General features: G+C 26.7%; 2 protein-coding genes across 5 annotated transcripts; one reads left to right on the plus strand and one right to left on the minus strand.

Annotated features, from left to right (window-relative positions):
- The first annotated feature begins 9081 nt into the window (after positions 1-9081).
- LOC110639523 (plasmodesmata-located protein 1) lies at positions 9082-10602 on the plus strand. Of its 3 annotated transcripts, none has more exons than XM_021790532.2 (2): positions 9082-9990; positions 10128-10602. In XM_021790532.2, the coding sequence occupies exons 1-2, from the start codon at positions 9240-9242 to the stop codon at positions 10130-10132; spliced, it is 756 nt and encodes a 251-aa protein (XP_021646224.1). In that variant the 5' UTR covers positions 9082-9239; the 3' UTR covers positions 10133-10602. The 3 variants fall into 3 exon arrangements, with proteins under 3 accessions (XP_021646224.1, XP_021646217.1, XP_021646212.1); XM_021790525.2 differs by having other exon boundaries at positions 9082-9984; positions 10306-10602; XM_021790520.2 differs by having other exon boundaries at positions 9083-9990; positions 10306-10602.
- A 2336-nt stretch (positions 10603-12938) lies between these two features.
- Positions 12939-15333, minus strand: LOC110639541 (mitochondrial import receptor subunit TOM9-2). Of its 2 annotated transcripts, none has more exons than XM_021790552.2 (2): positions 14858-15333; positions 12939-13275 (listed from the first exon to the last, which is right to left on the minus strand). In XM_021790552.2, exon 1 carries the CDS (start codon positions 15197-15199, stop codon positions 14879-14881), a length of 321 nt encoding a protein of 106 aa, XP_021646244.1. In that variant the 5' UTR covers positions 15200-15333; the 3' UTR covers positions 12939-13275; positions 14858-14878. The 2 variants fall into 2 exon arrangements, with proteins under 2 accessions (XP_021646244.1, XP_021646236.1); XM_021790544.2 differs by lacking the exon at positions 12939-13275 and adding an exon at positions 13346-13483 and having other exon boundaries at positions 14858-15331.
- Between the last annotated feature and the right edge of the window lie 3148 nt (positions 15334-18481).

Genomic DNA, 18481 nt, shown 5'->3' on the forward strand with positions numbered 1-18481 from the left:
CAAATTTCCTAAATAAATATTGTAGTTGAAGCTTGGTAAGAAGATTAAAACAATAAATTGAAGGAAAACTTGAAAAAATTGGAGCTTAGGAAATTCAAGAAAAATGTAAGTTAATCAAATCTCTTTCTTTAGTATAAGTGCTTGAGGTTGAATTCATGTGGATGAGTTTACATTAAGAAATTTGAAAAATCTTACATGGATGGAGTTCCATGAATTTCGGCCAGCCATGGGGGAAGGGTGATTGAAGTGAATTGAATGGAATTAAGTATATAATTAAGCTTAACTAAGTAGGTAGAAGTGATTAGTGTACTGAATTGAGTAGGGATTAATCAATTGATAAATTATGATTCTTGATCAATGGGAAATTTGGGGGGGGGGGGGAGGATTGGGAATTTAGGGGATTAATGCAATTTGACCTAATTGAGATTTAAAATGGTTAATTGATGTGAAATGGAGTGTATTTCAGTGGTTAGAATTTGAATTGAATGGTGAATGTATACTGTCCAATCTGGACAGCCTGATCATGGTCCACTTAAATGACCATAATTGAAATTCTGTTGCTCCAATTTGTGTGAAGCCAATTGGAGATGAAAAATAAGACCTAATGCAATAATTTTTATGTAGAAACCTTGCCCTAAAATTGACCTTAAGTTAGTGTAAAATTGAGTTGAATCCATATTAGGTACCCTACCCCTGTACAGAATTTATCATATAAACAATACTTGTTCAAATAGTCATAATTTGGTGTAGAAAGGTCCAAATGACCTTATTTTTCGACCATTGAAAAGCTATGACATAGTAGAATAACTTTTATGAAGAACACAAACTTGAATTCTGGCCATAACCTAGTTAATTTACCACCCAAAATTGGGTCACCAAATCTGTTAGAACATAAAACTTGCCCATAAATCTGGACTTTGGTCAATCCGGCCAATTATGGTTAAATGGCCATAACTTGAGTTACAAAAATTCAAATGAAGTGATTCAAAAAGGGAATTAAAGCTAGGACACTAAGGAACAACTTTGATGGGGGGAAGTCAGCCAAATTCTCACTATAGAGGGTCCAATGGAACAGTATAAATAAGTGACCTAAAACTGAAAATTTGCCATTTCTCCTAGGAAAACCTTGAATTGATTTTGGCAATCAATACCAATAAAAATGTGACCCAAAATGTGGTATGTGGGTGTAATTAGAATTAAAAAACCTATTTAGTATAAAAAAGTCAACATTTTGACTAATTGATTAAATGAATAGTAATCACCATAATAAAAAACACGAAGAAGTCAAATAAAGTGAAAAATTCAATTATTGAAATTTCTATTAGAAATAATTTGGATAGGTATTGAAGTACTGTGATTTTGTGTTTCAGTAGAAAAAGAGACCGGAAAGAACAAGAGAAGAGTGAGTCAAGACAAGGAGGAGACTCACTAGAGGTTTGCACATAACTAATTTTATTCAATTGATTTTAATACTGTAAATTATTTTGAATGAATTGTGAGTTTGAATGTATTAGTGACAATTGTGATTTTCTCTTTAAACTTTTATGAATTGTGTGTTGCCAACCCTATAAAGGGTAAATTATTGAATGATTTGTGTTAAGTGAATTAAAATGCAATTATTTGAATAGAAATTTTATGAAATTAGTTTTTAAACCACAGTTAGCATGACAGTCTTATTCAGAAATCCTCGGTAGTAATGGCTATTTGGGGTTTGGCAATTAAAAATTGCTTATGTCTCCCATTAATAACGGTTAGGGGGTAAGACTGTATGAGTACTCATTAGCTAGCTAGCCCTTCCCTCATTAATAACAATTAGTGAGGTGATTTGCTTTGTCGTGGTGTACAACACGGTATTAATCGTGAAATTTTGTGTCATGGTCTAAACTGTGTATTTTTGGCAACACTTTTACTTTGTGATTTATGAAATGTGGTTTGAAATAAATGATTCATGTTAACTTGAGATTTTGGAAAACACTTCTTTGGATATAAAAATTTTGATTTGTTATGTTTTGATTTATTATGCTTTATAATGAGCTGAATTTTTTTTAGTTGTGTACCACTGAGTATAATTACTCAGCGATTGCTTTTATTTGCTGTCGCAGATAAAGAAAATAACAAAGTAGCAGAGTGAGCTGCTACAGTGACAGGGGAGTATAGTTTGAGGATCTTTTTGTACGGGTATATTATTTATACCCTTATCAATTAGTTGATGTAAATACTTTTATTCATATGTATCTTTTGTACTAATTGAGCAGTTATACAGTAAAATTTGTAATGATATTACTTTTGCTTTCTTTCCTGAAAAATTTAGACTTTTGTATTTATATCGAATATATTAAATAAAATTGATGGATATGGAAAATGTATTGAGATTGTGTTGAATTGAGGCCCATTGAAGTTGAGATTGAGAATTTTGTATTGGAAGTGTTTTTTTTTTCAGATTTTGGAAGAATTGTTTTCTTAAATTACAGCCGACACTCTGTCGAAATTTTTATAAAAATTATAGAAAATAAAATTGACCAAAATTTTAACTCATAATTTAAACTTCAATTAAAGGTTTTTAAATAGTGCTTTAACATTACTTTACAATTTCAAATGAATTGGATTTACTTAAAATCCCTTGTAGCATATTTAATGGGTTATCGGTGTGCGAAGTTCGGTAATTTATTATATATACTACATGATCATGTTATTCCTTACGGAGGAGTAAGGTGTGACAAGACTAGAGTTCTATATCTGCAGAGGAGTTGGGAACTCCTAGTTAGGGGTCTAGACTCAGAATATCGAAGGGTCACAGTATGGTGATAACTAGAGTCAGTGACTCAGTTACCCTAACATGAGCTAGAGTTACATCAGAAGTTGTCATCAGACCAGAGGTGTCGGGTTAGTTGCAAAGTAAAGGTGACACCAATAGATTGAGACCATCTGATCGTCAGTGTGGGATTTTGGACAGTTTTTGCAGTACGATGGATGTTTTACCTATAATGTAGTGAGAATAGTATCTCCCTTGTATGGCAACAAGGTGCATAATACAACTTTGCTTCTAAAAGGAGACAAGATGCTATGAATTATGTTTATAGCCTGTGAAGTAACATTTTAAGAAGTTTACAGTATGATAAGAGAGCAGATGGCCTGTCATGGTTTTGGTAAGGTGGCAGGTGCAGTACTCCTTTTGCAATCAGTTGTGATATAAGACAGAAGATTACTACTAGTGATGGTGACCTAAAGAATAGTATCCCAGATGGGACTGTAGAGTGTGGTAGAAAGTAGTTGGCTCAAGTATCCTTAAGAGGGTATAAGTTTCATTGTAGGAACTATTAGTGATCAGATCATGATGGATGCAAAGCTTTTGAGTAGCAAGGGAAAAAGGAAATCCTATAGATTCATTCCTTGAGGTAGTAGGGTTAGTATGAGGTCTAAAGGAAAGAAACATAGATCACATAGTGAATGCATGGCTATTATTCCTTGAGTTCCTCATTAGCTTCTTTTTGCTGGAGACAAAGGTATACTCTAAGTAAAGGAAAGGATAAGGATAGAAGTTAGCATAGGTAATGTCACACCTTACCCTTCCGTAAAGCATAATATGATCCCGTAGTACACCTAATGAATTACTGAACTTTGCTTATTAGTAACCCATTAAATATACTACAAGGGATTTTAAAATAAATTTCCATTCATTTCAAAAGTGGTAGGTAATTTTGAACAGGTATTAAAAACTTTTAATTGACACTAAGTCATAAATGAAATTTTTATTTATGATATACTTTTTGCAAACTTTTTTAGAAATTTTGACAGATTGCCAGCTATAATTTGAGAAAACAGTTCTTCAAAACCTGTGAAAAATATTCCCAATATTTGATTTAACCACAACTCCAGTAATTTCAATATCATCCCACAAGTCAATACCATCAAACTTAAGTTGAATTAAATCAAACATTGAAATATCTCATTTCATTATTGTAAATTCAATTATAAAGAAATTAATTCATCATTCACAAACCTTGGAAAGAAATTTAAATATTACATTCAGTGGGGTAATAAAATTAAGTTTCAAAGATATATAGGTAAATAAAATTGCAGATTAATATTACAATAATTTACATTTGATTACATTCCAAAATAATATTACAAAAGAGTTTATACAACTGCTCGAATGTAATTACACATATATAATTACATTATTACATCAAAACCTAATGTACAAGGATATATCTATGTTATACCTGAAAATAGTCCCAATTCGTCTTCAAGTTGTCTCACTCAGCTGCTCTGTATTTTTTTTAATCTGCGACAGCATATAAAGCTATTGCTGAGCGGTCAATTCAGTGGTGCACAAACTAATAATTTAAAACTTAATATAAGTTATGCTTTGCCAAATCATAAAAAATAAAAATTTGAATATTTCTAAAGATGATGCATTTTATTTCTAAGGATGCATTTTATTTCTAAGGATGCATTAGAAATAAATAGTTATAAAAATTATAAGTAAAATAAATATTTACTCTCTGAGTCGAACGCTCACTCTTGTTCACTATTTTTCCAGGATACAGGAGAGCCTTGTTGTAAATGATTTGTTCCTTTCTTCACAGGTCCACTTATGTTCATTTTGTATAATTTATGTAATCAAGGGAAGTTTTAGAACTCCGCATGTGTAGGGGTTATTTAATTTGAGTTGGGCAGTAAAAGATTATATTTCTTTTCTTGTGAAAGTTTTTAAACTTCTTATGATGCATGTGATGTTGAATGGACTAGGTATATGGCCTGGTTTGAGGGAGCTTAGCTCCCATTTGATCTTATTGTGATTTGTAAATGACTGTGAGGGTGAGTTGAGCTCCCTAATGGATTGAATTTTTGTATTTACAGGTCGAGTGAGCCAAAAGCTCCCCGTTAGATAGTCCATATTATGGCCAGACTATATTCGATTATTTCCTTAAAATTGGGCCAAATATGGATTTATATTAGGGTTGAAAGATAATTGAGCTTATTACGGGTTTCGGAGACCTTGTGCTGACCCAAGTCCTAGTGCCAGTCCGGCCTGCGAGTTCGGGTCGTGACAATAAAAATATTAATTTTAAATTTAAAAATATATATTAATTAATTCAATCAATATATAAAAACTAAAAAATTCAAAAGTTTCTTAAAAAAAAGATAAATAAAAATATTAAATAAATAAAGGATCACTGTCTCTTTGCTTTAATATATATATATATATATATATATATATTCAAACTAAAATAAATTTATTTAATAATTAATAAAATAATATTAAACCTAAAAATATCTTATTAATTTAAAATCATTATTTTTAAATATTCATGACCTAATTAATAATAATAATAATAATAATAATAATAATAATAATAATAATAATAATGGTAATGTTGAAAATATAATTATTTTAATTTATTCCTTTTAAGTATTTCACTAGATACACTTAAATTTAATAGTAAAATTTAAAATTTAAAACTTTTAAGATAAACATTAAAATGTTTTAAAAATATTAAATTAATTAAATTAATAAATTACATATTTCTTAAAATTTTCAGTACTATATGACGTGGTTAGTGTAAATATATTGATGTTAGTGTAAATATTTGGAATTCATTAAGTTTTTATTAGAAAAGTTGAAATTAGGAGAAATGTGATGAGAGAAAAATAATTTTTAATTTGTGATAACTTATAAATCTACAATTATAGGTAGTAAGGACTTTAGATTTACTCAAATTAAAGTTAAATAAGTTTTAAATTTTAAGAAAAATAGTAAAATTGAGTAATTTCACTGAAAAAATACTTGAAGATGAGTGACTATAAATGAAAATTAGGTCGGCAATAATTTTTAAATTAGTGTTTAATATTTTAACTATAGTTAAAATATTGTCTCTGTTATTTATATTATTCAGTTACGTTTCATAACTTTTAAGTTAGTATTTAGTGGTTTAACTAGGGTGAAAAAAGATATTATTATTATTTTTATATTTAATAATTAATTCAACTACTAATTTTGCCGAAAACCTTTACTTGAAATCATATTATAAACAAGTATCTACTAACCGATAATATCTAATAACTAGCCATTAGTAAAACAATTGACAACTATTAAAATAATTAATTGCTACTAAAACAACTAGTGTTGCTGAATAGATCCTTAGTCCAAATTAATATGAAAATCTATAATATTCTGTCACAATAATTTTAATGATCCCTAAATTAAAATTAATGATCTTTAAGAAAATAAAATTTTATGACTTTGTTGAAATAACTCATAAAATTTAGTGGTATTGAATGAAAATAACCCATATAATAGATATATTATAAATATTTAATTGGAAAATAATCAAATAAGCCCTGCACTTTCATTCATAGTCAAATAAGTTCAAAACAAAATTTTAGGTCAAATAAGTTATTTTACTTTTTAATTAAGGTCAAATAAGTCACCACATAATAAAATATTATTTTATCTATTTTTTAATAATAAAATATTAAAAATAATGATTTTAATATTAAATATTTTTTATTCATCATGCTATTGAATTTCTTTTTTAATTTTATCTTAATTAAATATAAATAATTTTAATATTTAAAAATTTAAAAATAATATTTTATTAAATTATGACTTATTAGACTTTAATTAAAAAGTACAGAGACTTATTTTGTTTAAAATTTAATTTTATACTTATTTGGCCATCGACTAAAAATACTAAAAATACAAGTATTTACTTAGTCTTCTTTTAACATTTAACTATTTATAATATCAAATAATTAATGTTACTCATATATATATAATTAGTGAATTGTCCGTGCAAATTGTAACGGTTCGACAATTCTCTACTTCTATTTTTGGCAAAGGTCAAGGTCATCACAAGCTAACTCTTGCCCTATGAAGTTAATAATTATGAATCTGTACAGGTACGTACAAGAAATTTCGAATATGCTTAATATTTGGGTCTAAGCGAGCTTGCCAGATAGGAGGAAGGCTGGCTTAGGGCCGTAGCTAAAGATGACCTAGGCGCTGCACGGGGCTAGAACTCTCGTCCCGTGACAAAATGCACATGACTAATAAAACTTTTAATATATAAATATTTTTAATTTATATACTTTAATTTTAATGCATAAAAATAAAATAATATTTTGAATTGATTGTTAATTATTTTATATTTTATTTTTATTATTTTCATGTTGATTAAACATTTTATTTCAATTTTTTTTAAAGAAGATTTTATAAAAAAATATATAGCAATATAATAGAAATAATGATTAAAGATATAAAATGATATAAGATTAATTAAAATACGATTATATTCATCACTTTAAAAAATTAAAATTTGTTATTCTTTTAATATATTAAAGAAATATAACATATGTAATTATTATATTTATTTATTAATATTAATATTATTATAAAAAATAATGTTAATAATCTAAAATCCATAAAGGTAGTACAATATATACAAGTTGATATATTGTAACTTACTTACGAATAATGGTTGTTTATTATAATATTAAAAATAATCATTAAATAATTTGTAACTTACATAATTAATAACTTAATAGCTTAAATCAATCAAATAACAAATTAATACATATAGAGAAAATTTAATGATATTAATAAAAATTTCTAGTGTCATATATATATTAAAAGCATATTAAAATAAAGTAAATAAAATAAAATAATAATAAAGTAAATTTAAATTTATTAACATATAAATGGGAGAGAGCAAAATTTTTAAGTTTTTGTAATATAATTTTAAATTATTTTATTATTTTAAGGTATACAAATCTTAAATTTTTATAATATAATAAAATATTAAAACATTATATAAGAAATTTATAAAAATGTAATAATATATAAATTTTTTTAATTATTTAATCATGAAATTTGAGATAAAATAGCAATAATATAAACAATTAAAAAAATAAAATACTTAATATAATAGACAATAATAACTATAATTATAATTAATAATCTTTATATGTTAAGTGTTATAAGGCAATACTAATAATAAATTTATTCATATGACAATAATAAGAAAAACTCTGTCTGCTTTGTATATATAATAAACAGATAGATTTAATGATATTAATGAGTACAGTGACTTTAGCCCATATGATATTGTATTTCAGGGTAAAAAAATAATTTAAAATTAAATTTCATGTATTTTAATTTTGACCCATTAATCATAATGCCAAACGAGGCATTATGAGTAAACTGATGCTATTTTGAAATTGATAAATTTGGATTAATTTTATTTATAGTCTCTTAAGTTATATAGTTATACCAGTTTCATCCATGAACTTCAATTTATATCATAAAAATCTCTAAATCTTAATTTGAGCTTAAAAAAAATTCATGTAACCTATCATTATAGATTAATTAATAGCTAAATTTTAGTTATCATCCCTTAATTTAAATAAGTTTATTATAGTTATTTTCAACCTTATAGCTAATTTAAAATTTTAAATCCTTATTTATTTTCAATTTATTTTGAATAAAATTATAAATAGTTTAATATTTTTATAAATATTTAACTATTTAATTTATTATTTAAAAATTATTATTTTTACATATATTATTTTTTTAATTTAATTTTAAGTTAATATCTAAAAGATTTATGTTTAATTTATTTTAATATAAAAAAATTAATAACACATAATTATTTTATTTTATTTTTAAAATATTTAAAAACTAATTAAATATAAATGATTTTATTTATTTATTTATTTTTATGCAGGTTGTTATTGTATACAACCAGTTCAGAGTATGACTAGGAGCCAGTTTCTCTATGGTTATTGCAGTCAAACAAAAGTAGTGGTCACAATCATATACACAGTACTGCCCACATAGCCTGCAATGCATTGTTCCAGAATCAGATCTGATCATATTTCCTTTTTTAGTTCACAATGATCATGAAACCACTTATTTTTATTATTATTAAACTGATATATTTTTCTAAATTTATCACCTAAGATGATTTAATCACCTTCAGTCTGATAATTACAATTATTTAATCAAATCCAAATCACTAATTGCTTAATGATTCTTATTCATACTGTTGATTTAGTACAGAGCAATGAAAAGCAGAGAACACAGAACCACCCCAATAAAGGCACGTCTCCCACAAGGACACCTCACACCGCCTATATAACTAAACCCAAATCTACTTTCATTATTTCAGACAAAACCATCTCTAGAAGTCCCCAAACAGTGATCTGGAACCGATAATTTCACCGTATATCCCCAAATGGGTTTACAAATAAGAGCTCTCTACCTTCCATGTCTTAACCTGCCGCTGATCACAATTCTTGGGATTTTTGTGTTAGTTACCGGTGCTGCAGATTACACAAATTTGGTTTTCAAAGGTTGTGCACAACAAAAATTCCAAGACCCATCTGGGATCTACTCTCAAAACCTCAAAAACCTCATGGAGTCTTTAGTTTCTCAATCGTCACAGAAAAGTTTCTCCACAACAACTTCTGGGGATGGCCAAAATGCCATAGTTGGTCTATACCAATGCAGAGGCGATCTCACAACACCACAATGCTACACATGTGTCAGCAAAATCCCAGACATGGTTAAAAAACTCTGTGGCCAAGTCATAGCAGCCAGGGTTCAGCTAAATGGGTGTTATCTTAAGTATGAGATTTCGGGTTTTAAGCAGGTCTCTGAGACTGAGTTGCTATTCAAGGTTTGTGGGTCAACTCAGGCTACTGGGACTGGGTTTGAGGGGATGAGGACTGCTGCCTTTGATTCTATGGTGAATGGTTTAAAAAATGGTTTTTACACTGGGAATAACCAGACGGTCTTTGTTTTGGGCCAATGTGAAGGTGATTTGTCAAGTGATGATTGTGGAAATTGTGTGAAAAGTGCTGTAGAGAGTGTGAAAACTCAGTGTGGTGATTCAGTTTCTGGGCAAGTATATCTCCTCAAGTGCTTTATTAGCTATAGCTACTACCCAAATGGAGTGCCCACCATTGATTCAGGATCAGGTAAAGGTATATAAATCTCTCTCTTTGCAGCCTCTTATTCATACTATATTCCAAACAATATATTAGAATAGGTACTCCTTTCTTTATTTCTTCATACTAGGAAGCTAGAAGATTTTTATTTATTTTTTTTTTTTTTGATGAAGATTAAGGAGGGGGGATGAATGAGACAGGAGATTTTTTTTTTTTTGACTGCTGGGATGGTCAATGTTTCAGGGGTTTTCTCTGTTCTTGTTGTTTTTTAGTTAAAGAACAAGGCAGGGAGTTGGGATTTTTGTGATATGATTAGGTCAAAGTTATAATCAAGTTGGATGTGGATTGCAGAGGTAGTAGGGACAAAGCAGCACACATCGAGGACAGTGGCCATTGCAGTCGGAGGAATAGCAGCTTTCCTGTTTCTAATTGTGTGTTTGATGTTTATAAGGTCGCTCTTCAAGAAGCGTAGGGTTAGTAAACAATATGATGGTTGGAATTGACTGCTTGCTTCCCCTTTATACCGCTAATGAAAAATGAAAAAGAAAAAGAAAATCTGAGAACTTATTATAAGTTATTGTACATGGAAATTTGTTTGTATGATACTGTGCAGATTACTAGTGATATTGAGTTTTCAACTTTCATGCATATGCTCTGTTTCTCCATATATTCCTTTAGCTTTCTTTAGATGCATAGCCACAAAGTGAGACTAAACATTCGAAGGATCAGACACTTTTATTGAATATTGTTGGCCAAACCAAACCCATTGGTTGATTGTTTAATGTTTTAATTTGCTTTATGTAAGTTAATCAAGGCACGAGGGAAGAACATTAGTATTTAATCTTTTTCTTTAAAAGAAAACAACTTTAAAGAAAGTATCTATTGGTGGCATTCCTTAGCCACACATTCCTTCCAGACCACTTTAATCATTTAATGTGCTGCTTTGGGTGGGTTCTTTCTATAAGAAAACCCATTATCTGCTGTCTGTACATGCATAATTTTTATTACCCCAAATCCCTAATTCCTGCCCACAAAGATTGTCTCAGCAGTAAAAATTTTTTAACATGATCTACAAATTTTATTATAATCTCCACGTCCTTTCACGATTAACTTTACCTCTAAAATTATATATATAAAATTAGGAAAACTTCTAAATTAATAAATAAAATGCTGATTTTGGGATTAAAAAAAAAAAAAATCAACTTGGGTTCTTGAGTTGGCATATGAAGCCAAATTTTCCAGCCAGATACGAACTCAGCAATCTTTTACATGCCTGTTCGGCGTTCTACCATTGGTAGTTGTGACTTTTCCTTTTTAAATAAAGATTGCTTCTTTATTTTTTAAATAAAGATTGCTTCTTTATTACATTTTATCCTTCACAGTTAAGCAAGAAGTGCTTATAAAGTTGCTGTTTTTATTTTGATTATTACAAGGTAAAAGGCAATATAATGATGGAGGGTTTTATTTTTATTAAAGCATTTTTGGCGATGTAGGCTGCAATAACTTTAGTAATTAGCTTAAAAAAAATTATCTTTGAAAGTCGATATTGACATTATACTAAATTAGCATCCAAATTGTCAATTCTCAGTTGGGCTTTTCCTACTTTAATATTTGCTGTTTACCTTGGACAAGATATGCATATGCAAAAGGACAAGCAATATACATTTGGGTTGTCTTTTATTAGGTGAAAAAAAGGTCGCTATCTACATTAATCAATCAATAGTTCTTTTGATCCTACCATTAAAGGCATATTATTTGCCAGATAGATCTAAATTTAAGTTTTTATTGTTTTAATATACCAAACTAAAAAAAGAAAAAAAAAATAGTCCTTAAAACCTATTATGATCTCAAACCGCTAAACCTATTGCAACATTTTTTTTTTTTTTGGGGTGGTGATGGTGGTTGGGGGGGCACTGAAAAATGATATCCAATCATGTAAAGAGAAAACATAAGATTTTAGATTTACTACAACTAGAATCAAAAGGAACTTAGTTTTGTCTTCATTTCAATGCAGCTCCCGAAAATTCATACAATTTCTGAAGATTATTTTGAATCACACCAAGTGCAGGATTCCATGTTTTCAATAAATATGCCAAGATTTTGTAGCAGCTAGAAGCCAGGAAGATAACGAGCTCTCAAACAAAGATTGTCTGTTCAAAGGTAGCAGCACATTGAAACTGACTCATCTTTCCCTCTATTAACCATGAATATGTTTAGGTGTTGAAAGATTAATCAAACAGACTTGGAAAAACAAAACTTGTCAATACCAGTTTTAACCAAAATGACTGCTCCCTCATTTCCACGGTCAATTGAAGACAATTATACTGCTAATTTAAAAAAAAAAAAAAAAAAAAAAAAAAAAAAAAAAACTCTATTGAATTCATCAACTCAAAATAAATTTGAAAGAAATAGCAAGTCTTGCTGGTTATGCCAATGCCAAATATTTATTTAAGCAATTAATAACTGAATATCATTGCAAGATAAAATAATTTTCAAAAAAAATTAGAAAAAGGGTTATAAACAAAGTTTTAGAAACTTAAAAAATACGGAGAGAAATCAAAACAATAGATTTTCAAAATCTCAATGAATAACTTAATAATATGTTTGGATATCAAAATTTGAAATAAGATATTTAGATTTGACTTTAATATAAATTGTTATTGAGGATTTCAAATAACACCATTTTATTTATTAAGAATTTTTTAGAGTTGATTTCAAATAAAACCATTTTATAAATTATTTTGAATCCATATTAAATAAGATGCTCTCCACATTTATGAGTCTAATATAAGTTCATGACTCTAATCAATTGAAGAATATAATTTTATCAAATTCAATTCTCGCATTTTAAATTCTCCAACCAAATACAGGGTAAATGTCATCAAATTCAATAACAGTCAATTTGAAATCAACAATTTATTTGAGTTTCAATTCAACTCATGTGATTTAATAGTTATACTTCTAAAAGAGAGGGCAAAAAATCATAAATAAATTTTTTTAGTGTATTTGAAACATCTTTATGGTGGATATTTCAAGTTCACAGTTCACAATCAAGTAATAATATACATACACGAATTTGGTTTACATTTAACAAATGTACTAAACCAAATACAATCTATACATTATGAATATCAAAAACTACGTATTTAATTCAAATACATCATTTCAAACAACTTTATATCCACACACAATGTAATCGTAGTTTGAGAAATGAAAGCCATACCTAGGAATAACAAACCTTCTACTTCAATACTTCTTGATATGATGACAAGATAAATTGAAGCTTTAATTTCATACAATGATCATTTTGAAAATTGACTTCTGTTTCATTATCATGAAGAGGATTAGGATAACAAATTTCATAGCTTTGCAGTAATTCAAGGAGTTGCAATTATATAATTTTGCTTACTCATTTCGATCAGTGAACGTTTACCAAAATAAACATGTAATACAACTTTCATACATCTATAATAACGATTTTAATCCATATTACCCACCACATGTTTCGCATGAACTCCAGTTGTATGATCTGTAAAGAGAGTTTTTGAGTTTTAGAACACTTCGTATCAGATCTACAACACCGAAAACAATACTAAGCAAGAGCGAGCCAAATCTAATGAAACCAAGCTGGGGGATTTCATTATATTTCAATATGTACCTTCATGTAACTTTGTTAAGTAATTTATCAATATTTGCAGGGGCATCACCTTCATATTTCATCATATCAGAATTGAATTTTAAGATGAGCCCTAACCTGTTGTTCTCAACAATGAATTGCAAACTAGGGCAAAAGCCACTAAAAGGTGCCGTTTAACCATTAAACCCATAAATTCAAGAAATAAAACAAGGATCCTGTCAGTCTACACAACTTTAAAATGAAAATACGTGTCTGTTTATCCTTCCAAGCAGAATATAACCCACAAATTGCCCGAAAGAAATTTTTGTCAAAGAACAAACATTCGCCGCTTTCACATTGTGCATGATTATATATATCCTTGCCACAAAACATAAAAGTTTCTTAGGCTGCACAACATAAATTAACCAATTACCCTTCACTTGTTTACTTGGATCCTGTTGGCTAATAACTTTTAACGCAGTATTTAACGTTAAAACACTCCATCTCTTATTTATACTGATATATTTGATAGCATGGTATTTATACTAGCATTTAGAGGTTAAAAACTGATTAATGAAAAGTTATCCTCATAGCTTGCTTTTAGAGGCCAAGGGAACTTTTTGACTAAGGTCAATATTTTTTTATTTAATAACTAATCTAACCCAATACTTCAGTTTTAAATTACTATGTAAACAGCTAACTACTAATCCACGATTGATATTGCCGAACAATGCCCTAAAACACGTCAATCCAATGGGCATCTTGGTGATCAATTCACTTTCTAGATATAAAAAATCCCACCACCGATGTTCTCATAAACACTGAATCTTACCTTAAATCCACCCTAGAAAACTTGAAATCAGCAAAATCTTGCTAACTCACGCCTCTCAGTGCCCACAATAGCCACATTTCAAATTGCAACACTGAAATAAGCAAGATAATTACTGTTGCACTATTCTGCTATCCAAAGCATTCAAATTAACTTCGAACATGCTTTGCTAAAGTATCGAAGTTGCAACTTGATCAATGATAGGCTAATGACAAGCAAAGTTCCTCGAGCATTCACACAAATGACAAACATTCACACAAATTAACCAAAAACAGAACTCAAACAGTATATAGCCAATTGCTGAAATCCAGTTTAACCATTGAGAGCAAAACTTAAAAGTTAAAAAGGGATTAAAATGACAAAAATAATTATTGTATCTCAAAATCCCAATCGCCAAGAGACACTACATATCACATAAAGAGGATTCATTAAACATCGACAAAAAGAGTATTCCTGACCTGACTCGATCCATTTTTCATTCACTTTTGGGGTGCCCCAACAGGCGGGGCTCCGAGGAGGCTTTGCTGCTGGATCTCGAGCTCGTTCAACTGCTGCTCGCGGTCCATCTCAACGATAAGAGGCACCACCAGGATTAAGAAGGTGGTACCGGCGATCCACGCAGCCTTGCCGGTGCTGCGTAGGAGCTTCTTAGTAACGAAAACAGCGTCGCATGTAGCTCGCTTGCCTTTAGACACGATTTCAGAGTTAGTGAGCTTGGCAAGGATAGTGGGCTCTGATTTCGGCTTTGAGCCTCGCCTTGCCGGCAGTGACACTCCGCCTTTTCGTGACTGGGAGGCCATGAGCGTTTGCTGTTAAACGTGTTAACTGTTTGTTATGGGATTTACCAGGCGGTGAAGAAGAGAGACGGCTAGGCCGAGGGTTTCGCGAAAGAACAAAATGTCGCCGTTTTGATGCTATGGGAGTAGTGCCGGTGTTATGGTATTGTTCCTCCCTTGCACGTAGCTTGTTTTCTATGGTTATTTTAATTAATTTATTTTATTTATATTTTTTTTAATTGTCAAATTAAATTTTATTAATTAATGTAAGAATAATTATTGATAAAATAAATTTATTTTATAAAAATAAAGATATATACAATAATATTCGTGAATTTTATATAATTAAATTGCTAATTATTATTATTATTATTATATGTTTAGTAAAAATTTAAAAATTAAGAGTTAAATGTTATGTATATAAATTTTAATATTTAATTAAGGTAATTATTCATTTAGACATTAAATATTAATATTTAATTATAAAAAATATAAATATTAATAGAGTAAAAAGTTAATATATTTTTTTAAATATTTAAATAATATTAATAATATTAAAAATTATAAATATAATAATTATCTTTTATCAATTTCGTATTAAATACTTCAAATTAAAAATTAGAGTTAAATATTAATATTAGAGTTTAAGTCAATATTTACTCTCACTTAATTCTTAATTTTTTTATCAAACATACAGTAAATATTAATAGCTAATTGTAAAAATTTAAAGAAAAGTGATGGCACTAGAAATATATTTGCCCATTCATCTCAACCTGTTTGAAAATCAATCATTAAATATTCAAGAATATTAAAAAGCAATGCACTTTTGAGTTGATTTTATTTGAACTTAAATTAAAGATTTTATAATTTTAGAAAGATTATTATTATTATTATTATTATTATTGTTGTTGTTGAAGATTAATAGTTAATTCATTTTAAGTAAATTTTATATTTTTATTGAAAAATATTCAGAAAAGGGTAGGATGTTGAAAGAACACGTGAATGAGTTGATAAAAAGGGTATTTTAGTCTTTTAATTTGTAATTAACGGCTAAATTGAATAGAATAATGAAAGAATTGATAAAATAAAAATTGATAAAATTTTATATTTTTCTAAATAAAGGAATGGAATAATAAATAGTATAAAATTTTAAAAACCCTATAATAATTTTCTCAAAAAGAGACACCAATTTAAGTAAGATTAAAATTATATGAAAAACAAATGAAATATCAAAATTTAAATTAAATGATCTCTCTTTGCTATAGATTAAAACTAGGGAATTATCTATACTTGTAATTATTAATAATTTTAATTTATGTATTTTTTTAAAATCTTAATATATAAAAATAATATAATATTTTAATTTTTTTATTAATTATTTTTAATTTTTATTTTTATTATTTTTATCTTTCAATTTTTTTAATAAATAATTCATAATAAAAATAATTATAATTTATCTATATAATATAGGTATAAATATATATAATTAATATATATTAATATATTGTAACTTACTTTATAATAATGATTATTTATTGTAGTATTAATAAGATAATTATTAAATAATTTATAACTTATATATAATAGATAATACAAAATGTTATACATTAACCACATGATAATATTATAAAAAAATATCATATATTATTATTATTGTAGAAATGTGATATATATATATATATATATATAATGAAAATAAAATTTCATAATAGATTTTATTAACATTAATAACTATCTCTCCTACCAACCAACAAGTAAGTTTGGGGTGCATAAATATTAGTTCAATTGATATAATTTAAATTTAAATTATTTTTAATTTAATATTTAAAATAGACTTAAATCAATTCTTTTGTTTTATTTTTTTAGAACATTATGAAGCAATTCTATTCGAAATTTAAATTATATGTAAATATTTTTATTCTATTAACTTGAGAGAATATCATTTAGATACTATTAAAAACATATTTAGTATTTTTAAAACTTTTATTATTAAAATATATGTTAAAATTAATTTTTAATATTCTCTCTTTAACATATTTAAAGAGATATTTTTCAACCATAATTTCAATAACAATATCAAATAAATTCTATATATGTCTATAATATTATATTTTAATATAATATTATTTAAATGTCTTTAATTTTGAAATATTTTTATTTTACTAATTTTTTTTATGGTATAAACCAGCTAAACTAAATCAAAATTGTTTGGTTTGATTTTTTTTATTTTCTTAGGTAAATAATGAGAAGTCTTTGGCTATGAGGAAGTGTAATTATGAACTCAGGAAGCGAACTCAAATCGAAGCCATGATATAAATCTTGGACCGATTTGGTGTGTTAATTTAGGATCTGTTTGTTATTATCATTGAAAATATTAAAAAAATTATTTTTTTAAATATAATAATTAGAAAATATTAAAAAATAATTAAAAATTAAATTTAATTAATTTTAATTATAAAAATATTAAAATAGTAAAATAAAATTTTTTAATTATTTTTTTTAATAATATTTAAAATTATATTTTTATTCAGAAAAATTAGTTTTAATATTCAAAACTCAATGCCAAACAAACTATTAATGAAATGGTAAACTAATTATAAAATTAAGTTGATTATCTAATTAAATCAGATAAAAAATTGATACATAAAAAATCTAGTTGAATCGGTAACTTAATAATCCATTGATCTGATTAATTTAAAAATTTCTTAATTAAAATTTTTAAGACATCAATGATATTAATATTTTAATTTTTAATTTATATTTAGTTGATGTTATTTACTATTTTTATATTTATAATATTATGAGAAATTTTATAAAATGATATGTTTATTTTTTTTTCATTTTTAATATATAATTAATATTTCATTAATATTAACAAGATACAATTATTTTATAAAAATATTTTTATTCCATACATTAATTATAAATTTTGACTAAAAATATTTAAAATTTAAATATTTTAATATTTTCATATAATATTTAAAGTATTACTAAAGTAAATGTAAATATAACTTAATAATAAAATTTAGTTGATTAAATTTATTTAATTATATTAACAAGTAAAATATTTAATTATTTTTTAATTATTCACTTATTGAACTATTGATCGCTAGTTAAATAGTAATTTATCAATTCAGTTTTTTTAGTTAGATTAAGCTCCGAACTAAATTTAAAAATTATGATTTAAGCACCTCTTTAAATATGAAATTATGAGCTTTTTAATATTGCTATTAAAATTATTATGAAAAAATTATTATTTTTTAAAATATATTAATTAAAGAATATTAAAAAATAATTTAAAATTAA

The sequence above is a fragment of the Hevea brasiliensis genome, chromosome 10 (assembly GCF_030052815.1).
Source record: "Hevea brasiliensis isolate MT/VB/25A 57/8 chromosome 10, ASM3005281v1, whole genome shotgun sequence".
NCBI lineage: Eukaryota > Viridiplantae > Streptophyta > Magnoliopsida > Malpighiales > Euphorbiaceae > Hevea > Hevea brasiliensis.